The sequence below is a fragment of the Aquarana catesbeiana genome, linkage group LG13, assembly GCF_042186555.1.
Source record: "Aquarana catesbeiana isolate 2022-GZ linkage group LG13, ASM4218655v1, whole genome shotgun sequence".
NCBI lineage: Eukaryota > Metazoa > Chordata > Amphibia > Anura > Ranidae > Aquarana > Aquarana catesbeiana.
This window is the reverse complement of record NC_133336.1, coordinates 4077940-4102179: the sequence shown is the minus strand read 5'-3', so window position 1 is coordinate 4102179 and position 24240 is coordinate 4077940. Positions and strand designations below refer to the sequence as shown.

The 24240-nt window shown below is 46.4% G+C and overlaps 2 protein-coding genes across 2 annotated transcripts in view; both read left to right on the top strand.

Moving 5' to 3' along the window:
- The window catches only part of DYNC1H1 (dynein cytoplasmic 1 heavy chain 1), a 137835-nt gene that overhangs the window by 10427 nt on the left and 103168 nt on the right, over positions 1-24240 (top strand). The gene's annotated exons all lie outside the window — the stretch shown is intronic.
- Positions 4764-12123, top strand: LOC141117344 (protein cornichon homolog 1-like). Its single transcript, XM_073610168.1, has 3 exons — positions 4764-4929; positions 6749-6892; positions 11612-12123. Exons 1-3 carry the CDS (start codon positions 4766-4768, stop codon positions 11637-11639), a joined length of 336 nt encoding a protein of 111 aa, XP_073466269.1. The 5' UTR covers positions 4764-4765; the 3' UTR covers positions 11640-12123.

The following is a 24240-nucleotide window of genomic DNA, read 5'->3' as shown; positions in this document are numbered from 1 at the left end:
TAAAATGAAAATGCCCTGTTCTCCCATGTGCGAATACAAAGACGGTCCGCACGTGTCAGTCCTGCACGGGCAGTAATTCTAACACCAGACCTCCTCTGTACATCTGAAGTGGTGACCTGTAAAGGCATTTAAAGCCTCGCCTATAGATAGTAAAATTGACTGCGTTTGTCACCGTTGTGCGGGCGGGTGCAATTTAAAAGCAGCCAGGGTGGGACAAATCTAGATGGTGGGGCGCCCAAATTTAGTCTTGCCTAGGGCAGCACAAAACCAAAATACACCACTGTACAAAGATACATTGATCCAAGCGCTGTATAAAATATCTATACCTGGAATTCCAATCAAATACCCTCTTCAAGTGGTGCTCGAAGTGTTTTTTACTTTATTGCATTCTCTGCATGACTGCGCAATTGTCATTCAAAGTGTGACAGCACTGAAAGCTGAAAATTGGCCTAGGCAGGAAGAGGGGTAAAAGTGTCCGGTATTAAAGGGGTTAAAAAGATGCAGACCGATGAGGAGAATCTGTATTGTGCCAGAGTAATCAAATCACCGAGCAAAATCCGTTGTACCTGGTCATAAAGTGGAACTACTTGGTGTCTGAACACCACAAGCCAAACGCACTATATACAGAGCATCCCAGAAGTATTCACAGTGCTTCACAGTTAAATTCATTATTTTCCTCAATTCTACAAACAATCCCCCATAATGACAACGTGAGAGAAGTTTGTTTGAAATCTTTGCAAATTTATTAAAAATAAAAAAGGAAAAAATCCCATGTACATAAGTATCACAGACTCCTCCCATGTACATAAGTATCACAGACTCCTCCCATGTACATAAGTATCACAGGCTCCTCCCCTGTACATAAGTATCACAGGCTCCTCCCATGTACATAAGTATCACAGGCTCCTCCCATGTACACAAGTATCACAGGCTCCTCCCATGTACACAAGTATCACAGGCTCCTCCCCTGTACACAAGTATCACAGGGCTCCTCCCCTGTACACAAGTATCACAGGCTCCTCCCCTGTACACAAGTATCACAGGCTCCTCCCCTGTACACAAGTATCACAGGCTCCTCCCTGTACACAAGTATCACAGGCTCCTCCCCTGTACACAAGTATCACAGGCTCCTCCCATGACACTCAGAATTGAGCTCAGGGCCATCCTGTTTCCACTGATCATCCTTGAGATGTTTCTACAACTTGATTGGAGTCCACCTGTGGTACATTCAGGTGATTGGACATGATTTGGAAAGGCACACACCCTGTCTATAGAAGGTCCCACAGGTAACAGTGCATGTCAGAGCACAAACCCAGCCCATGAAGGCAGCGGAATTGTCTGTAGACCTCCGAGACAGGATTGTATGGAGGCACAGATCGGGGGGAGGGTACAGAAACATTTCTGCAGCATTGAAGGTCCCAATGAGCACAGTGGCCTCCATCATCTGTAAATGGAAGAAGTTTGGAACCACCAGGACTCTTCCTGCCGCCCCGGCCAAACTGAGCGATCGGGGGAGGAGGGCCTTAGTCAGGGAGGTGACCAAGAACCCGATGGTCACTCTGACAGAGCTCCAGCATTTCTTTGTGGAGAGAGGAGAACCTTCCTTCTCTGCAGCCCTCCACCAATCAGACAAAATTCTCTGGTCTGGTGAAACAGAGATTGAACTCTTTGGCCTGAATGTCAAGCGTTATGTCTGGAGGAAACCAGGCACCGCTCATCACCTGACCAATACCATCCCTACTGTGAAGCATGGTGGTGGCAGCATCATGCTGTGGGGATGTTTTTCAGCAGCAGGAACTGGGAGACTAGTCAGGATGGAGGGAAAGCTGAATGCAGCAATGTACAGAGACATCCTTGATAAAAAAAAAAAAAACCTGCTCTATACCTCAGACTGGGGGTGAAGGTTTATCCTCCAACAGAACAACGACCCTAAGCACACAGCCAAGATAACAAAGGAGTGGCTACGGGACAACACTGTGAATGTCTTTGAGTGGCCCAGCCAGAGCCCAGACTTGAACCCAATTAAACATCTCTGGAGAGATCTGAAAATGGCTGTACACCGACACTCCCCATCCAACCTGATGGAGCTGGAGAGGTCCTACAAAGAAGAATGGGAGAAACTGTCCAAAAATGGGTGTGCCAAGCTTGTAGCATCATACTCAACAAGACTTGAGGCTGTAATTGGTGCCAAAGGAGCTTCACCAAAGTATTGAGCAAAGGCTGTGATACTTATGTACATGGGAGGAGCCCTGTGATACTTATGTACATGGGAGGAGCCTGTGATACTCATGTACATGGGAGGAGCCTGTGATACTTATGTACATGGGAGGAGCCTGTGATACTTATGTACATGGGAGGAGCCTGGGATACTGATGTACATGGGAGGAGTCTGTGATACTTATGTACATGGGAGGAGTCTGTGATACTTATGTACATGGGAGGAGCCTGTGATACTCATGTACATGGGAGGAGCCTGTGATACTTATGTACATGGGAGGAGCCTGTGATACTTATGTACATGGGAGGAGCCTGTGATACTTATGTACATGGGAGGAGCCTGTGATACTTATGTACATGGGGAGGAGCCTGTGATACTTATGTACATGGAGGGAGCCTGTGATACTTATGTACATGGGAGGAGCCTGTGATACTTATGTACATGGGAGGAGCCTGTGATACTTATGTACATGGGAGGAGCCTGTGATACTTGTGTACATGGGAGGAGCCTGTGATACTTGTGTACATGGGAGGAGTCTGTGATACTTGTGTACATGGGAGGAGTCTGTGATACTTGTGTACATGGGAGGAGCCTGTGATACTTATGTACATGGGAGGAGTCTGTGATACTTATGTACATGGGAGGAGTCTGTGATACTTATATACATGGGAGGAGTCTGTGATACTTGTGTACATGGGAGGAGTCTGTGATACTTGTGTACATGGGAGGAGTCTGTGATACTTATGTACATGGGAGGAGCCTGTGATACTTATGTACATGGGAGGAGCCTGTGATACTTATGTACATGGGAGGAGTCTGTGATACTTATATACATGGGAGGAGTCTGTGATACTTGTGTACATGGGAGGAGTCTGTGATACTTGTGTACATGGGAGGAGCCTGTGATACTTACAGTAGATATAAAAAGTCTACACACCCCTCATGTTAAAATGTCAGGTTTCTGTGATGGAAAAAAATGAGACAAAGATAAATCATTTCAGAACTTTTTCCACCTTTTAATGTGACCCATAAACTGTACAACTCAGGAGAACAACAAACTGAAATCTTTTACTTGGAGGGAAGTAAAAAAAAAAAAAAAAGACCTAAAAAAATCAGGTCACATAAGTGTGCACACCCCTTACACTAATACTTTGGTGAAGCCCCTTTTGATGTTATTCCAGCTCTCAGTCTTTTTGGGGAGGAGTCTATCCGCATGGCACATTCTGACTTGGCAATATTTGCCCGCTCTTTTTTGCAAAAACACTCCAAATCTGTCAGATTGGGAGGGCATCTCCTGTGCCCAGCCCTCTTCACATCACCCCACAGATCTTCAATGGGATTCAGGTCTGGGCTCTGGCTGGGCCATTCCAAACCTTTAATCTTCTGGTGAAGCCATTGCTTTGTTGATTTGGATGGATGTTTTGGGTCGTTGTCATGATAAAAGATGAAGTTCCTCTTCATGTTCAGCTTTCTAGCAGAAGCCTGAAGGTTTTGTGCCAATATTGACCGGTATTTGCAACTGTTCACAATTCCCTCTACCTTGACTAAAGTCCTTGTACAGTTTATGGGTCACATTAAAAGAGGAAAAAGTTCTGAAATTATTTCTTTGTCTCTTTTTTTTTTTACTTCACAGAATCCTGACATTTTACATACCCCCGACCCCCCCCCCCCCCGGGGTGTGTAGACTTTTTATATGAAGCGCTGTGAATACTTTCCGGATGCACTGTAATTCGTTTTTTTATATTCAAAGCAAACTCGTCCCCCCTCCCCATCCATCCATCCTTCCTTGTTTTCATGCTTTATTTTGTTGCGAGACCACTTTGAACCCCCCCACCCCCCCAAAGCATTTCTGGCTGTGGCCATCTTGAGTAAGGGCAGATGATTCATGTAACATTTACTTCCTGGAATTCACCTGCCCTGAGTTCAGGCACAAGGTTTGTGCTTAGCTGAGAAATCCCCTCCCCCTCCTTAATACTCTGGGGATTTATGACCTCATTTGCCTAGGCATGGAAACCAGGAAGTACCTAAAGAAATGTAAAACCTATAAATATGATACTTTCCTATCGACTTAGTAATGTCAGCAGCTTGAGGATTCATATAGTCAATGTGGATGGAGAGAGTGAAGCTTCACCTATTTATATTTGGCTCCCTTTTGCCTTGTAAATGTAGCTGAAGTTTTATTTTTTATGTTGGTGAGTAAAGAAGTGAAAATATTCTTTTGATCTGCCAGTTTCTGTTCTCTAGAAGTCCTTCCTTTTAATAGGGCGACCCCCCCCCCCCCCCCCAGCTTCCAAAGCTGCAGGACACTGGTCACCCCCCCATCCTCTGCCATCAGGGGGGCTCAAAAAAAACACCGGATATTAGTGACATGATGTGTTCTGTGTTTTTTATTTTGCTTTTAGTTATAATCTAAAACAAATTGGAAGGCAGAGGAAAGTTTTTTTTGTTTTCTTTGGCAGGGGGTGGGAGGTGCAGGGAATACATGGGGGGGAGGTAGCCCTGTGTGTATATATGTAGGGTGTCCCTGTATACAGGTGGGCTCTGTACATGTCTGTCCATGTAACACTTCTTCTTTCTGTTTTGTCGTTTTTCTTGCAGCTTGTCCTTCCAGAGTATCTCATCCATGCATTCTTCTGTGTCATGTTTCTATGTGCCGCGGAATGGCTCACTCTCAGTTTAAACATGCCGCTGCTGGCGTATCATATCTGGAGGTAATATTTCACTCGTTGCTATCGGCGTTTTAAAAAGGGGATCTCTTTAGGGCTCCCTCACACTTGCTTTGGTCTCCGAAGAGCAATCTGTGATTGGATCTCTCTTTAGAGCGCATTTGGCAAGTGGTGAGGGGAGGTTGTATGGCTGCCTCTACCACCTGCTCTAACCCCCCTGGGCCCTGCACTTAGTACACCACAACCATGCACATTGCACCAGAATGTGGGGCGCTTGCAGAGTGACGGGGTGTATAAATTCTGCATATGTACACCACCTGCTGCCCCCCGCAGTTAAAGGGGGCACTTGGGGGAAGGGTTACTGTCCCTCAGTCATTAGTGTGAATGAGCCCTTAAAGCGGATCTTTACTGCTTGAGCACCACTAACCAAAAATGCTATTTAATGCATTTTTTGATAATCTAAGAAAAATCCCACCCATTCATCCATGTCTCTATGGTTTAAAGGGAAAGGCAAGGCAAGGTGGAGAGGGGAGGGAGGGAAAGGCGAGGTGGAGAGGGGAGGGAGGGAAAGGCGAGGTGGAGAGGGGAGGGAGGGAAAGGCGAGGTGGAGAGGGGAGGGAGGGAAAGGCGAGGTGGAGAGGGGAGGGAGGGAAAGGCGAGGTGGAGAGGGGAGGGAGGGAAAGGCGAGGTGGAGAGGGGAGGGAGGGAAAGGCGAGGTGGAGAGGTGAGGGAGGGAAAGGCGAGGTGGAGAGGGGAGGGAGGGAAAGGCGAGGTGGGGAGGGAGGGAAAGGCGAGGTGGAGAGGTGAGGGAGGGAGAGGAGAGGGGAGGGAGGGAGAGGTGAGGGATGAAAGGCGAGGTGGAGAGGGGAGGGAAAGGCGAGGTGGAGAGGTGAGGGAGGGAAAGGCGAGGTGGAGAGGTGAGGGAGGGAAAGGCGAGGTGGAGAGGTGAGGGAGGGAAAGGCGAGGTGGAGAGGTGAGGGAGGGAAAGGCGAGGTGGAGAGGTGAGGGAGGGAAAGGCGAGGTGGAGAGGTGAGGGAGGGAAAGGCGAGGTGGAGAGGTGAGGGAGGGAAAGGCGAGGTGGAGAGGTGAGGGAGGGAAAGGCGAGGTGGAGAGGTGAGGGAGGGAAAGGCGAGGTGGAGAGGTGAGGGAGGGAAAGGCGAGGTGGAGAGGTGAGGGAGGGAAAGGCGAGGTGGAGAGGTGAGGGAGGGAAAGGAGAGGTGAGGGAGGGAAAGGAGAGGTGAGGGAGGGAAAGGAGAGGTGAGGGAGGGAAAGGAGAGGTGGAGAGGTGAGGGAGGGAAAGGCGAGGTGGAGAGGTGAGGGAGGGAAAGGCGAGGTGGAGAGGTGAGGGAGGGAAAGGCGAGGTGGAGAGGTGAGGGAGGGAAAGGCGAGGTGGAGAGGTGAGGGAGGGAAAGGCGAGGTGGAGAGGTGAGGGAGGGAAAGGCGAGGTGGAGAGGTGAGGGAGGGAAAGGCGAGGTGGAGAGGTGAGGGAGGGAAAGGCGAGGTGGAGAGGTGAGGGAGGAAAGGTGATGTGGAGAGGTGAGGTGAGGGCGGAAAGGAGAGGTTTGGGAGCTCATGGAGGATGTTACAAGGATGCAGATAATTACAATAAGAAACAATTTCATGAAACAGATTCCGGGTCCATTAAATAAGTGAATGTGTTTTGGATTCTTTTTAGAGTATTTTTTAATGTCACTTTTAGACGTCAAGCCTCAACCTAACTAACTAAAAATGCTCCCCTCCCCCCTCCTAGCGCTTTTAGAATATACTGGGTGTATATTACAATCTTGTTTCAGTATAATAATAAAAAAATTAAAAAGTTTTCTTTGCACAGCCTAATTTTTTGCATTATTTTTCTGTTTTTCAGGTATATGAGCCGGCCGGTGATGAGCGGACCCGGCCTGTATGATCCCACCACTATAATGAATGCAGATATTCTGGCATACTGTCAGAAGGAAGGATGGTGTAAACTAGCTTTTTACCTTCTCTCATTTTTCTACTATCTTTATGGGTAAGTTGTGTTCAGTCCTCTTCCTCTATTAGAAGTGCATTGCTTTGATTTTAAAGTGTTTCTAAAGGCAGAAGGTGCATTCTGCCTTTAGAACGTCCTCCCGCCGCCGATTTAAAAGTGATCTCATGGCGAATCTGCTGCAGAGACCACTTTTATCTATAAGCGGACCGCCCGATGAAGAAGAGGATACCGAGGGTTATTGTAGCTATCTGCTGCCATCACAACGATATTCCTCTTCAAAGTAACAACATAAAACGATGGCGGGCACTCCTCTGTAAGTGGTTAAAATCCTCTTAAGCCAAAATATTTCATGATGATGTGATGGAAAACCTTCGTCTTGTGTTGGTGCTGCTGGACCTGAATATTAAAAGGAGAAAGAGAAAACCTGCGCTATCAAGCAAAAAATTAATATAACTGCAGCTGCAACAAAACCACAAATATCACTGAGGTGAAAAATTACATACAAAGAAAAAATTGTGCGCTTGCATTAGATATTTAAATCTATATTACTACATGATTATCATAAGTAGATAAACAAATAAATAAAAAACACCATCAAAGTTAATTGTGAGTGATTTAGAAAGTCGCTGTGCTACAGAGCAAACAGCGACATGTAAGTCAAATACTAATATTGACCATTGCATACATATAAACCAACAATAAAGTTATAAACTGGTGTGCAAAAAAGAAAAAACAAAAAAAAACAAAGGTTATTCCACCCAAGTGCAAAGTCATAAGTGAAAAAGTTCAAAATTGCATCCTGAGTCGCAGGAAAAACGCATATCCAAAGTTCATGAATTGTATTCCTTAGTGTGTATAAAGGAATAAGGGGACGTGAAGGGACCTCCAACCACCAGTGGATCCGAAGGTTGATAATAGATGTATCCTTACCAGACACGTTGGACCTCCTTTATAGCAAGGTCTTAGGCTCGATTCACACCTATGCAGTTTTAGTGCTTTTTGCATTTTGCAGATTTGCACTACAGAACATTTAACATGGTTTTCTATGGGTCACGTTCTGTAGTGCAAAATGCAAAAAGCACTAAAAATGCATAGGTGTGAATCTAGCCTTAGAAGCATGCAGATTTAGCCCTCTGCAGGGACAGTAGATGTCAGCTCACCACACAGCTGGAGATGGTTCCGACACTTCCGCATTGATGTAAACTCTCCCTCGTTTGGACTCGTAGGTAAAGAAGGGGAGAAAGAAAAAACTCCAATGGTATAGTATGTAAAAAAAGGGGAATTTTATTGCCTCAGACAACTAGGCATCTTTAAAACATCCAAAACATAAAAATATAAAAACAACAGAGACGCCCGTGCTAGGTTACATGGGGCTCCATGACGATCTGGCGTACACTGTGGACCTGAATATTAGAATGCTGATTGGATCAGCGGGTTGCAGTTCTTTTTGTTGTACTGAGCTGTAATAGGATAGGGTGGGATTTCACACCAGGCTGTAGTTATCAGTCCTACTTATCCCCGTCCTGATCTGTGCTCAGTAGCTCCGGGTGATATGACCGAGGGGAATGCGCTTAGTAAATGAAGATTTGTGGTCATCGCCCCTATTTAGACCCACCAATGGACCCAGTGGGAAGTCTGTACACCCAGCAGGCAGTGATGTGGGCACCCGGGGAAGGACCCTCTGCAGTGTGAGGAAGCAGACTCTGTACCTGGCGTGTCACCTGTCCCCACTGATTCAGGTAATACATACATACAAAGCCACCAAAACAAATCCGTTCAGAAATGAAGTTCCGTGTAATAAAATGGAAGGACACAGAAAAAGTATTGAACACATGAAGAAAGGGAGGTGCAAACAGGCATGGAAAGCCAAGACACCAGCTGAAATCTATCAGTAATTAGAAAGCAATCCTGCCCCTTGTCGGGGCAAATTAATATCAGCTGGTTCAGTCTCACCTGATGGCCTATAAAAAGGTGTCTCATTACCAAGGTGTCACACAAGAAACATCTCATGATGGGTAAAAGCAAAGAGCTCTCTCAAGAGTTTCCCAACCTTATTGCTGCAAAACATACTGATGGCATTGGTTACAGAAGGATTTCTAACTTCTGAATGTTCCAGTGAGCACTGTTGGGGCCATAATCCGGAAGTGGAAAGAACATAATTTCAGCATAAACCAGCCACGGCCAGGTGCTCCTCACAAGATTTCTGACAGAGGAGTGAGAAGAATTATCAGAAGAATTGTCCAAGGGCCAAGGAGCACTTGTGGAGAGCTTCAGAAAGACCTGGAATTAGCAGGTACACAATAAGTAATGCCCTCACCCGCCATGGCCAGTATGCACGCTCACCACACAACACCCCATTGCTGAAGAAGAAGCATGGTGAAGCTCAGGTAAAGTTTGCTGCACAACATTTAGACAAGCCTGTGAAATACGGGGAGAATATAGTCTGGTCAGAGGAGACCAACATTGAACCCTTTGGATGCCATAATACACACCATGTTTGGAGGTCACATCACCCCAAAAACACCCCCATACCAACAGTGAGGTTTGTAGGCGAGGACATCCTGGTGGGGGCGGGGCTGTTTTTCGGCATACGGTACTGGCAAACTTCATATCATTGAAGGAAGGAGGAATGGTGATAAAAATCTGCTGCCATCTACCAGGATGATGAAGATGAAACGAGGGCGGGCATCTCGGGAGGACATCTCGGGAGGACATCTCGGGAGGACATCTCAGGAGGACAATCATCCCAAACACAAAGCCAAGGAGAAAGAAAATAAAGCTGCTAGAATGGCCCATCCAATGACCTGACTCGAATCCGAAAGAAAATCTTTGGAAAGAACTAAAGATCAGAGTCCATAGAAGAGGCCCACAGAACCTTCAAGATCTGAAGACCAAAATCACACCTGAGCAACGCATGCAACTCGTTTCTCCATACAGGAGGCGGAGTCTTGAAGCCGTCATCACCAACAAAGGATTTTGTACCAAGTATTAAATACATTGGATTTGTTTTGTTGTCTTTGTATGGATTGGATGAGTTGTCACTGACATGTGGGGAACATTTCATGTCAATATCGCCTCTACCAATAGATTTACCGAGAAAAATGGTGATGGGTTCAATACTTATTTTACCCGCTCTGTGTATATATAGATGTGTGTGTGTGTATATGTGTGTATATGTGTGTGTATATGTGTATATATATATATATATATATATATATATATATATATATATATATATATATATATATATATATATATATATATTTATATTATGTAGATTCTTATTTTTTTTTATTTGCAGCTTTTTACATTCCTTTATAAGCTCACAAACATGAGAAAACATGCAGTATATTGGTAGTTGTATGGCGCTGCCGATTTGTGTCACACTTTACATACATTTGGCACATTTGCATCAATCCTTGCCCCAAAGGAGCCTACAATCTAGGGCCCCCTTACTCGCATTCATACACATAGTAAGAATAGTTTTTTTTTTTCCTAGCGCTGCTTGCCATAAATCGTCTTTTTTTTTTTTTTTCGTTATCATAAATGTGTAAGCAAATTTATTTTGCTAGTTTTATAAAGCTCAACTCCATTTCCTCTCCTCCCCCGAGTACGTAGTCAGCTGCCAACACACCCGCACCGGTGATCTTGAAAATTTTTTCTTCTATCCTCATAAAGTAACTTTTGACATAATTGCTTTCCGTTCAATCACCACTTTGCTGATGTCATTTCCTGAATCTCGATGCCTCCTGATTTTTTGGGTCTTGTATGGTTTCTAGGCTGCCAGGGGCCGTTCTGTGGGAGGGGAAGCACTGAGGAAGTGATTGTAAAGTTTTATTTAAAAATAAATAACAAACATGTCATACTTGCCTCCTCTGTAATGGTTTTGCACAGAACAGCCCAGATCCTCCTCTTCTCAGGTCCCTTTTCATTGCTCCTGGCCCCTCCCCCCTGTCAAGTGCCCCCCACAGCCAGCAGCTTCCTATGGGGGCACCCAAGCCGAGCTGCAGCTCCGTGTGGCCATTCAGACACAGAGCTGCCATTCGGCCCCACCCTTCTCTCTCCTGATTGGCTAACTCACTTTGATAGGTTTGGGAGCCAATGGCTCAGCTGCTGTGTTTCAGCCAATCGACAGGGAGAGTCTCAGACGGCTGAGGGACTCGTGGACATCGCTGGAGAGACATGGGGCTCAGGTAAGTATTAGGGGGTGCTGGGGAGGCTGCTGCACACAAAAGGCTTTTTATCCTAAGAGCCATTTCACACGGGACGCAGGCCGTTTTAGCGGTGTTGAGCGGGGCACTTTAAACCCCAAAGAAGGAATTAACAAGGGTTAAAAGCAGCGCTCTGGCAGCGCTGCCCTTTGATTTCAGTGGCTCCCGCACCGCCCCAAAGATGCTGCTTGCACGACTTTTTTTTTTCTGTCCTGCAAGCGCACCGCCCCCAGTGTGAATGAAAGCACTCGGGGGCTCTCACACTGGGGGGGGGGGGCTTGAGAGGTGCTTTTCAGGCGCTATTTTTAGTGCTAAAACACCTGAAAAGCACCTTCAGTGTCAAAGGGGTCTTAATGCATAGAATGCCTTGGGATAAAAAAGCTTCTGACTTTACAATTCCTTTAATCATATTTACAAAGTTGGAGTTCTGCTTTATTCCTGGCCATTATAGGTTGGACTTGATGGACTTGTCTCTTTTTTAACCTCACCTACTATGTAACTATGTAATCATTTTAAAACTACATTTTCTTTTTTTTCCTCCTTTCAGCATGATTTACGTCTTGGTGAGCTCATAAGGACGCTGAAGACTCCGCCGGCTCCAGCTATTTGCATGCAAACTATAAACATTATAGGCAATTGATCCGACAAGGTCCCACTACAATGGCCAACGAGTCCCCGGAAGACCTCGAGTGGGGAAACACTACTTCCCGGGTTCTAACACATCCAGTTTTGTGAAGATGGGAAGTTTTTTTTTGTTTTTTGTTTTTTTTTTGTTTTTTGTTTGATGAAGACTGGGAAATTTATGTATATTTATCATTCTTTCAAAAGTTGTCTTTTCCCGCAAATTTACTTGCTGCTTTTTCTTATGTACCCTCCTATATCTATATATCCTTTTTATTTTTATTTTTTCTTTTTTTTTTTCTTTTTGCAAGTCATCTTGCAGCATTGTTAGAGCAACAAGGCCAGACACGGGCCGCAGGAAACGTTCTCATCTGAGTGACTGCCACACAGAATTTACAACCCTGTAATTTTGGAATAAACTCCTCGCTGTTGATTTTACCTCTCCATAGCATCCCCTGATTAATGGGACTAGATGGTGTACAATGGTATTGGGCGGTACAGATGCTGTGTTTTTGAGTTCCACACTCTGCTTTCAGGTGCCAAGTGGAGTTAGCGATCATCTTAGCCTTTCTGAATTGGGGTTTCCCCCTGAGGCTTCTAAGGGCTCTGCGATCGATAAGCAGATTGGTGGACAGTGAAGATGGCAGATCAATGTAAGGGGTCCCTTCTATATGGACCACCAATGTTGGAGGACATGCATTTTTTTTCCTTTCTTTTAGCTTTTATTATTTTCTTTTAGTTTTTAATATTTTTTAGTTTTTCATATTTCTTTTCTTCTTTTTCATTTTTCTTTTCTTTTTCATTTTTCTTTTCTTTTTCATATTTATTTCTTTTCTTTTCTTTTTCATATTTATTTCTTTTCTTTTCTTTTTCATATTTATTTCTTTTCTTTTCTTTTTCATATTTTTTTCTTTTCTTTTTCATATTTCTTATCTTAAAGAGCAACACTCCGATTACCTAAGCATTTAGTGAAAAATATTAATATCGGGCAGTGAAAAGACTCCTATATTTGATAGTCTAAGGACTGCTCTAATGATAGTGTCCAAAACAAGAAAGTGAACAAATGTTGCCAACAATATAGCAATGTAACTGTGTTTTTAAAACATTTAGTATCAATATCTGAAAAGAAGCATTCCCATGTAGTATAGTCCACAAACTGCTGTAAATGTTATATCCAAAACTTCATGAGGCATCAGAAAACATTTGAGAGGATGATATTCTGTTCATCAATAATCAAAAGCAAACAGCGCCACTTACCAGATCAGGTGGATCTCAGGTTATAGAGATTATACCGGCACATACAAGAGGAATGGAATCGTCAGCAGATGAAACGATCGGTAATGACAGAACAAGGCTGTCCTGTCCCAGTTGATGTCTTCTACGGGGGAAACGCGTCTGGTGGAGCTTTAAATCGTCGTTTAGATGACGTCATCACGCATCAGCTGGCTGGCTTGAGCCGCGGTTGTGTTTGAATTGTTTGTATGCCGCTCGTGTTGGATGTCAGTTCTAATGAGAAATAAAACCTTTTAAAAGTACTGCACCATGAAGCCTCGCTCTTCTACCTTTTGCTATACCCTTGCTTGGAGTGTTTTCCTTTGGAGTATCCAGGAGACCAGCACCGCAACAGTGTGGAGGAGGATTTCTGTCATTGCCGATTGTTTCATCTGCTGACGATTCCATTCCTGTTGTGTGTGCCGGTATGATCTCTATAACCTGAGATCCACCTGATCTGGTAAGTGGTGCCGTTTGCTTTTGATTATTGATGAACAGAATATCATCCTCTCATATGTTTTCTGATGCCTCATGAAGTTTTGGATATAACATTTACAACAGTTTGTGGACTATACTACATGGGAATGCTTCCTTTCAGATATTGCTACTAAAGGTTTTAAAAATACAGTTACATTGCTATATTGCTACATTGTTGTACATTTGTTCACTTTCTTGTTTTAGACACTATCATTAGAGCAGTCCTTGGACTATCAAATATAGGAGTCTTTTCACTGCCCGATATTCATTTTTTTCACTAAGGCTTCATGCACACGAAACTCTGTTGAACACATTTTTAAAAGCTGAAACCGGTGTTTAGAAACGCCCGTTTTGCCGCATTTGCATGCCGCGTTTAGCGGCTAGAAGCCTCTGCAGAGCAGAGAATGACATTTTGTGACCCAACTTTGGGGCCCCGTATCTCAGGGCCACTTGGTGCTAGGTACCCCAAATTTGGTGTGCTAACACCGTGGAACTAACACTACAACATATCCAAGCTGGGGTTCCTAGCACCAAGTGGCCCCGAGATACGGGGCCCCAAATTCGGGTCGCAAAATGTCATTCTCTGCTGCAGAAAAGTGCTTGACATTTTGCGACCCGAATTTGGGGCCCCGTATCTTGGGGCCACTTGGTGCTAGGAATCACAAATTTTGATATGTTATAGTGCCAGTTCCACTGTGTATGTACACCAAATTTGGGGTTTCTAGCACCAAGTGGCCCCAAGATACGGGGCCCCAAATTCGGGTCGCAAAATGTCATTCTCTGCTGCAGAAAAGTGCTTGACATTTTGCGACCCGAATTTGGGGCCCCGTATCTTGGGGCCACTTGGTGCTAGGAATCACAAATTTTGATATGTTATAGTGCCAGTTCCACTGTGTATGTACACCAAATTTGGGGTTTCTAGCACCAAGTGGCCCCGAGATAGGGGGCCCCAAATTCGGGTCGCAAAATGTAATTCTCTGCTGCAGTTTACCATCATATTTCTGTGTTATCTGGTCCAAAAAATAGGGTTCCTCTAAAAACACTTATAAACGCAAACGTGGTACCGGCGTTTGGCGTCTGAAACATGGTAAACTTTTGCTTCTGGAAAAATGAGGTTAAACACAACTGCCTAAAAATTGCCAAAAACCAAGCCTGTGTACATGGACACATAGGATAACATTGGATGAGTTCAGGGGCAGCTGAAAAAAGTGTCCAACTGCCTCTGAACGCGCGTTTAACAGCGTCTTGTGTGCACGAGGCCTAAAGTGTCTAATTCCAGTTTTATTTATTGATAATACGTTGTTATATTACTATTCATAGCGCATATTTTTGGTTGTGCATTTTCCCCCTTTGTACACATTTTTGGATACTCTGGTTTTCTTTGATGCTGCACCTCCCCCTCATCATTGTTGCATTTTTTTTTTCAATTTTTGAATGCACATATTTAAGGTTTAGCACAGATTTTCTTCCTTTTTATTTAATAACCTAAGTACAACATCAATTAGTGAAGAAAGGGACGGCGAGGCAGCCCAGTGGCCATCGCCTATAGCTGACCTTGAGTTAAATGTACTATGTCTCTGACTTTGTGGTGTCTCGTAGCAGTGACACCTATGCCGAAATCAGGAGATGGGGTCTCCTTCAGCCCCTCCCACTTCACATTCCTCACCAGTCAGCTGCCCTCTAGTCTCTGCCCCCCAGCCATGCCGTAAACTGAATGGGCGGCTGCAAAGAAGCTGAGTGGGCAGACGCAGGCTCCAGGGACAGCCCAGGATTTGGTGACCCCATCATTTGAGCCCTGAGGGGGTCCCGACCCCCAGGTTGAGAACCACTGGTGTAGGGGGAAAAAGTTGTTCCATATTACGTAGGAAAAATAAAAATAGAAATGAAATAGAGGAAAACAAAACAACATTATATTAAAAGAGGGAGGAAAGAAAGAAAAAGTAGAAGACAAGAAAAAGAAAAGAAAGAGGAAGGGATCTTCTGGAGAGTCATGTAGAATGAAAAGTAACAATGGAGCCAAAGTGAGAAATCATCTCTAGAAGCCCCGAGTCAAGGCTGAGGTGGGGGGAGGGTCCTCTAAGGGTTGAGAGTATATTAGTAAGGGTATCGGAGGATGAGAAGCGGAGCCAAATAAACCGTAAAGCCTTCTATTTATCAACATCTAGTGCTAGCATTTCCTCCATTCTCATAATATCGTTCGTTGTGGAAACCCACAATGACAGAGGTAGTCGTGGTAGTTTTCCAATATAGTGGGAGGAGTTAACATGCTGCGGAAAGAAAGAAAAAAACGGAGAAGGTTTCTTTTTTGTGAAGCCATAGAGCCGGGGAGGATAGAGAGAAGAGCAATCGCCGGCGATGGCGTTGGGTTCATTATATACATTATTATATACTTGAGTTACCATATTCCACAAGGGACGGATCCTCTCACATTCCCACCAGACATGTACCAGAAGCTGAACCACCAATGCCAGCAGGAGGCGGGGTGGATGGGAAGATTCTGTATAACGTGGCTGGGTCCCGGTACCATCGGGATCAAATCTTAAACTTCCGTTCTTGTGAGTAGCAGGAAATGGTTGACTCGTGTGTAAAGTGAAAAGAAGTCTGCCAATCCGCTCTCCATGTCCCTTCCCAAATCTGCGGACCATGTACACGTGATCAGATTTTCCGACAGGAATTGTGTGATGACAGGCTGTTGGCGTAAAATCCGACCGTTTGTACGCTCCATCAGACAATTGTTGGCCAACTTTCCGCGGACAAATGTTGGACGGCAGGTTTATAAATTTTCCATGGACAAATGTCTGTTGTCGGATTTCACAATCGTGTGTACACAAGTCCAAAGTACAAACTCGGAAGCGAGGAACGAGCCGGAAGCGGTCGGTCTTTTAAACTAGCGATCGTAATGGAGAATTAACATTCGTGACGCGGCAAATTATGAGATCTGGAAATGCAGCGCACAATTCTCTTCTCCTATAATGGGATAATAATGAAGCTGCTTTGCTGGTGATACTGATGGAGTTTTACAAAACGTATTTTAAAAGGCTTTTATTTTCTAGTGATATCAAGAAAAATATTATTATGCTTCTTTTTTTTTTTTTTTTTTTTTTTTTTGGGCAACTTACCACAGCACCATTATCCCGTAGTTTTTAAGATTCAAGACTATGTTGGTGTCCCTTGTCAATTTTACATTGTATTTTTTTAAATGTTACTGACGACTCCCAAACTGTCATTGGAAGTTAAACACACAGCCAAGTATTATTCTACACAATTTTTTTTATTGTGCATTAAAAAAAGAAAACAAAATTAGACATGCTGTCTGCCAATAGAACTTAACCAAAAAGTGCATTCTATGCATCCAAAAATATAGAAAATATAACAAATCAAAGGATTATTAATCAAACAAAAAAATTAAAATAAAAGCCTCACGCATGTGTCCTGCTTCTTAATATAGGGGGTCAGCAATGCCAAGAGTTGGTGAAATACGGGGTCCGTCATCCGGAGATAATTCCAAAAATCATCCGGATTATTCTCCTGGAGCTCCCGCAGCAAAGGCATATGACAGAATTTGTGTTTTTTGTCACTGTGGCTTGTCAATATATATTACAATTTTTAAGAGCAATCACCGGAGTGCGGATCATCTTTTCCTCATTTCCCTCCTCAGCCAGCGACTGTGGATCGAGCCCCCGGGATCTCTGCTTTCTATGTGATGTATGGGTAGTAATACTGACTTTTTTGTTTACTTATGACATAATTGATCACCATTATTAAAGCAACAATTTTTGGTCCAAGAAATCCTCCTCCTCCTCCTCCTCCTGGACTGGACTTGGGACAAAGCAATAACTCCAAGGCCAATCATATATAATACGTTATCTCCTCTGATTCCGCAACATGTCTGGTTGATGAACGGCCGCGCGAACTGAAAAGCGCAAATCAACACTCGCCAAACTTCTAACACGAAATTAGCAGAAGGAGCCCAAAGGGTGGCACCTGACAATTGGACTTCCTCTTTATCAGCCCATAGTACGTCTAATGCGTCACTACGTTCGTGTTTGTTGCCCGACAATTGTGTGCCGTTTGTATGCAAGACAAGTTTTGGGCCAACGCCCTTCGGACAAAAGTCCGAGGCTTTGTCTGCGGAAAATCCCATCGTGTGTACGAGGCTTTAGGGCAGGGATATGCAATTAGTGGACCTCCAGCTGTTGCAAAACTACTACAAGTCAAATCATGACTCTGCCTCTGGGTGTCAGGCTTGTGGCTGTCAGTCTTGCTATGCCTCATGGGACTTGTAGTTCTGCAATAGCTGGAGGTCCGCTAATGGCATATCCCTGCTTTAGGGCTTGAATCAAACTGTAGAGGGAGGAGAGTAGATGTCTGGGGAAGTCCTGCAGAGAGTACAGCCTTTCAAACTCAGTAATTGGATGGTATATTTGGGATGATAGGAAGACTTGCTTTGCGAAGGAAGGTAATTGGAGGGAGATGAGCCAGTGGTGTGTGCCCGCAGGGACAGGAGGGGTTCCCAATTGGGGTCTAATAAATTTATTTTATTTTTTACATTTTTTTTCTTTTAGGATTATTACTGCAAATATTTTGTTCTATAGGGCTTGGGGGGGGGGGGGGGGGGGGCAGCTGATAATTTTCAGGCATCAGCATGTTGTACATACAGTAGTTGCATTGATTCAGCTGGCCAATGCAGCTGGATATCATTGAAGTAGACACTGCAGCTACTACTACTACTACTACTACTTTCCCTACTTTCCAGGTTCCACACTGAGCGACTGTCCTGCTGCATTCTGAACCCCGGGACGTCCGCTACTCAGAACAGGCACCATTCAGACAAAGCTTTGCATTTTCTGAATGAACACAAAGCATTCTGTGATTGGATGGGGGAGGTGAGGGGTGGTGATGTCATGCTCTCCCCCTTTCCCACTCACAGAATGTTTTGCGTTTAATTAGAAAACACAGAGCTTTCTCTCATTGGCGCTCATGCTGAGCACCACAACTGGAGTGCTGACCCCCGCTCTATAGTATTCCCCTTCACTTCTCCAACACCAGCTAAAATAAAGTGTGAGGGGCGGGGCGGAGGAGCTGGGCCGACACAGAATAGGGATGATGTGCAAAAGCTCAAAAGAAAAGGCGTTCAGCTGTGAGTGCAGACTGAGCACAAACCCCACCCCCCCAGACCACCCCACCACCCAGACCACCCCCCCCACCACCACCCCCCAGACATTCTGCAATCCTCCCACACTGTTTTATTTGCTGCCTGTAATGAGGGCCCCCTCCTTCATCTTCCTGATCAGATGGCTGTGGTGCAGCGCCCCCTACCTGTGTGATTTTATTTTCATACCCATGTTTGTCCCTGGATGCATGGCACGTGTCTGCACCCCATTCTAAACACAGCCAGTTGTCTTTTTTTTTTTTTTTTACATTTTCAGATTTACAACAATGCAATATTCTATACCAATAAAAAGGCAAACAATTGTACACTATACACTCACCGACCCCTTTATTAGGTCCCCCTTGTTAGTAGCGGGTTTGATCCCCTTTATGAGGTCCCTCTTACTAGTAGTGGGTTGGACCCCCTTTATTAAGTGCACCTTGCTAGTAGTGTGTTGGACCCCCTTTATTAGGTCCCCCTTGCTAGTAGCAGGTTGTACCCCCTTTATTAGGTCCTCCTTGCTAGTAGCAGGTTGTACCCCCTTTATTAGGTACACCTTGCTAGTAGTGGGTTGGACCCCCTTTATTAGGTCCCCCTTGCTAGTAGCGGGTTGGACCCCCTTTATTAGGTCCTCCTTGCTAGTAGCAGGTTGTACCCCCTTTATTAGGTACACCTTGCTAGTAGTGGGTTGGACCCCCTTTATTAGGTCCCCCTTGCTAGTAGCGGGTTGGACCCCCTTTATTAGGTCCCCCTTGCTAAAAGCGGCTTGGACCCCCTTTATTAGGTCCCCCTTGCTAAAAGCGGGTTGGACCCCCTTTATTAGGTCCCCCTTGCTAAAAGCGGGTTGGACCCCCCTTTATGAGGTCCCCCTTACTAGTAGCGGGTTGGACCTCCTTTATTAGGTGCACCTTGCTAGTAGCGGGTTGGACCTCCTTTATTAGGTGCACCTTGCTAGTAGCGGGTTGGACCCTCTTTATTAGGTCCCACTTCCTAGTAGTGGGTTGGACCCTCTTTATTAAAACCCCCTTTATGAGGTCCCCCTTACTAGTAGCGGGTTGGACCCCCTTTATTAGGTGCACCTTGCTAGTAGCGGGTTGGACCCTCTTTTTTAGGTGCACCTTGTTAGTAGCGGGTTACCCCCTTATTGGGTTCTCCTTGCTAGTAGCCAGTTGGACCCACTTTATTAGGTCCCCCTTGTTAAAAGCAGGTTGGACCCCCTTTATGAGGTCCCCTTTACTAGTAGCGGGTTGGACCCCCTTTATTAGGTCCCCCTTGCTAGTAGCGGGTTGGACCCCCTTTATTAGGTCCCCCTTGCTAGTAGCGGGTTGGACCCCCTTTATTAGGTCCCCCTTCCTAGTAGTGGGTTGGACCCCCTTTATTAGGTCCCCCTTCCTAGTAGTGGGTTGGACCCCCTTTATTAGGTCCCCCTTACTAGTAGCGGGTTGGACCCCCTTTATTAGGTCCTCCTTGCTAGTAGCGGGTTGGACCCCCTTTATTAGGTCCCCTTGCTAGTAGCGGGTTGGACCCCCTTTATTAGGTCCCCTTGCTAGTAGCAGGTTGTACCCCCTTTGTTAGGTCCCCCTTTATTAGGTGCACCTTGTTAGTAGCGGGTTGGACCCTCTTTATTAGGTGCACCTTGTTAGTAGCGGGTTGGACCCCCTTTATTAGGTCCCCCTTCCTAGTAGTGGGTTGGACCCCCTTTATTAGGTCCCCCTTCCTAGTAGTGGGTTGGACCCCCTTTATTAGGTCCCCCTTACTAGTAGCGGGTTGGACCCCCTTTATTAGGTCCTCCTTGCTAGTAGCGGGTTGGACCCCCTTTATTAGGTCCCCTTGCTAGTAGCGGGTTGGACCCCCTTTATTAGGTCCCCTTGCTAGTAGCAGGTTGTACCCCCTTTGTTAGGTCCCCCTTTATTAGGTGCACCTTGTTAGTAGCGGGTTGGACCCTCTTTATTAGGTGCACCTTGTTAGTAGCGGGTCACCCCCTTATTGGGTTCTCCTTGCTAGTAGCCGGTTGGACCCCCTTTATGAGGTCCCCCTTGCTAAAAGCGGGTTGGACCCCCTTTACGAGGTCCCCTTTACTAGTAGCAGGTTGGACCCCCTTTATTAGGTCCCCCTTGCTAGTAGTGTGTTAGACCCCCTTTATTAGGTCCCCCTTGCTAGTAGCGGGTTGGACCCCCTTTATTAGGTCCCCCTTACTAGTAGCGGGTTGGACCCCCTTTATTAGGTCCCCTTGCTAGTAGCGGGTTGGACCCCCTTTATTAGGTCCTCCTTGCTAGTAGCAGGTTGTACCCCCTTTATTAGGTCCCCCTTTATTAGGTGCACCTTGTTAGTAGCAGGTTGTACCCCCTTTATTAGGTCCCCCTTTATTAGGTGCACCTTGTTAGTAGCGGGTTGGACCCCCTTTATTAGGTCCCCCTTTATTAGGTGCACCTTGTTAGTAGCAGGTTGTACCCCCTTTATTAGGTCCCCCTTTATTAGGTGCACCTTGTTAGTAGCGGGTTGGACCCCCTTTATTAGGTCCCCCTTTATTAGGTCCTCCTTGCTAGTAGCAGGTTGTACCCCCTTTATTAGGTCCCCCTTTATTAGGTGCACCTTGTTAGTAGCGGGTTGGACCCCCTTTATTAGGTCCCCCTTTATTAGGTGCACCTTGTTAGTAGCGGGTTGGACCCCCTTTATTAGGCCCACCTTGCTAGTAGCGGGTTGGACCCCCTTTATTAGGTGCCCCTTGCTAGTAGCGGGTTGGACCCCCTTTGGCCTTCATTCTTGGTGGCAGAGATACAACAAGGTGTTGGAAACGTTCCTCAGAGATTTTGCTCCATAGGGATCTGATAACATCACACAGTTGCTGCAGGTTTGTCGGCTGCACATCCATGATGCCAATCTCCTGTTCCACCACATCCCAAAGGTGCTCTATTGGATGAGATGTGGTGAGTGTGGAGGACATTGGAGTACAGGGACCTCATTGTCCAGTGGTGAGATGATTGGAGCTTTGTGACATGGAGCATTATCCTGCTGGAAGGAGCCATCAGAAGTTGGGGACACTGTAGTCATAAAGGGATGGACATGTCAGCAACAATACTCAGGTAGGCTGTAAGTGATTAAACCATGATCAATTGGTACTAAGGGGCCCAAAGTATGCCCATCCCCCACACCATTACACCACCAGAGTTTAGCTGGGTGCTGGGTGCAGAGTTTAGGTGGGTGCAGAGTTTAGGTGGGTGCAGAGATCATGTGGGTGCAGAGTTTAGGTGGGTGCTGGGTGCAGAGTTTAGGTGGGTGCTGGGTGCAGAGTTTATGTGGGTGCAGGGTGTAGAGTTTAGGTGGGTGCAGGGCATAGAGTTTAGGTGGGTGCTGGGTGCAGAGTTTAGGTGGGTGCTGGGTGCAGAGTTTATGTGGGTGCAGGTTGTAGAGTTTAGGTGGGTGAAGGGTGTAGAGTTTAGGTGGGTGCTGGGTGCAGAGTTTAGGTGGCTGCAGAGTTTAGGTGGCTGCAGAGTTTAGGTGAGTGCAGAGTTTAGGTGGGTGCAAAGTTTAGGTGGGTGTAGAGTTTAGGTGGGTGCTGGGTGCAGAGTTTAGGTGGGTGCAGAGTTTAGCTGGGTGCAGGGTGCAGAGTTTACGTGGGTGCTGGGTGCAGAGTTTAGTTGGGTGCTGGGTGCAGAGTTTATGTGGGTGCAGGTTGTAGAGTTTAGGTGGGTGCAGGGCATAGAGTTTAGGTGGGTGCTGGGTGCAGAGTTTAGGTGGCTGCAGAGTTTAGGTGGGTGCAGGGTGTAGAGTTTAGGTGGGTGCTGGGTGCAGAGTTTAGGTGGGTGCTGGGTGCAGAGCTAGGTGGGTGCTGGGTGCAGAGTTTAGGTGGATGCTGGGTGCAGAATTTAGGAGGGTGCAGAGTTTAGGTGAGTGCAGAGTTTAGGTGGGTGCAGGGTGTAGAGTTTAGGTGGGTGCTGGGTGCAGAGTTTAGGTGGGTGCAGGGTGTAGAGTTTAGGTGGGTGCAGGGCATAGAGTTTAGGTGGGTGCTGGGTGCAGAGTTTAGGTGGGTGCTGGGTGCAGAGTTTAGGTGGGTGCTGGGTGCAGAGTTTATGTGGGTGCAGGTTGTAGAGTTTAGGTGGGTGAAGGGTGTAGAGTTTAGGTGGGTGCTGGGTGCAGAGTTTATGTGGGTGCAGGGTGCAGAGTTTAGGTGGCTGCAGAGTTTAGGTGGCTGCAGAGTTTAGGTGAGTGCAGAGTTTAGGTGGGTGCAAAGTTTAGGTGGGTGCAGGGTGTAGAGTTTAGGTGGGTGCTGGGTGCAGAGTTTAGGTGGGTGCAGAGTTTAGCTGGGTGCAGGGTGCAGAGTTTACGTGGGTGCTGGGTGCAGAGTTTATGTGGGTGCAGGTTGTAGAGTTTAGGTGGGTGCAGGGCATAGAGTTTAGGTGGGTGCTGGGTGCAGAGTTTATGTGGGTGCTGGGTGCAGAGTTTAGGTGGCTGCAGAGTTTAGGTGGCTGCAGAGTTTAGGTGAGTGCAGAGTTTAGGTGGGTGCAGGGTGTAGAGTTTAGGTGGGTGCTGGGTGCAGAGTTTAGGTGGGTGCTGGGTGCAGAGCTAGGTGGGTGCTGGGTGCAGAGTTTAGGTGGATGCTGGGTGCAGAATTTAGGAGGGTGCAGAGTTTAGGTGAGTGCAGAGTTTAGGTGGGTGCAGGGTGTAGAGTTTAGGTGGGTGCTGGGTGCAGAGTTTAGGTGGGTGCAGGGTGTAGAGTTTAGGTGGGTGCAGGGCATAGAGTTTAGGTGGGTGCTGGGTGCAGAGTTTAGGTGGGTGCTGGGTGCAGAGTTTAGGTGGGTGCTGGGTGCAGAGTTTATGTGGGTGCAGGTTGTAGAGTTTAGGTGGGTGAAGGGTGTAGAGTTTAGGTGGGTGCTGGGTGCAGAGTTTATGTGGGTGCAGGGTGCAGAGTTTAGGTGGCTGCAGAGTTTAGGTGGCTGCAGAGTTTAGGTGAGTGCAGAGTTTAGGTGGGTGCAAAGTTTAGGTGGGTGTAGAGTTTAGGTGGGTGCTGGGTGCAGAGTTTAGGTGGGTGCAGAGTTTAGCTGGGTGCAGGGTGCAGAGTTTACGTGGGTGCTGGGTGCAGAGTTTAGTTGGGTGCTGGGTGCAGAGTTTATGTGGGTGCAGGTTGTAGAGTTTAGGTGGGTGCAGGGCATAGAGTTTAGGTGGGTGCTGGGTGCAGAGTTTAGGTGGCTGCAGAGTTTAGGTGGGTGCAGGGTGTAGAGTTTAGGTGGGTGCTGGGTGCAGAGTTTAGGTGGGTGCTGGGTGCAGAGCTAGGTGGGTGCTGGGTGCAGAGTTTAGGTGGATGCTGGGTGCAGAATTTAGGAGGGTGCAGAGTTTAGGTGAGTGCAGAGTTTAGGTGGGTGCAGGGTGTAGAGTTTAGGTGGGTGCTGGGTGCAGAGTTTAGGTGGGTGCAGGGTGTAGAGTTTAGGTGGGTGCAGGGCATAGAGTTTAGGTGGGTGCTGGGTGCAGAGTTTAGGTGGGTGCTGGGTGCAGAGTTTAGGTGGGTGCTGGGTGCAGAGTTTATGTGGGTGCAGGTTGTAGAGTTTAGGTGGGTGAAGGGTGTAGAGTTTAGGTGGGTGCTGGGTGCAGAGTTTATGTGGGTGCAGGGTGCAGAGTTTAGGTGGCTGCAGAGTTTAGGTGGCTGCAGAGTTTAGGTG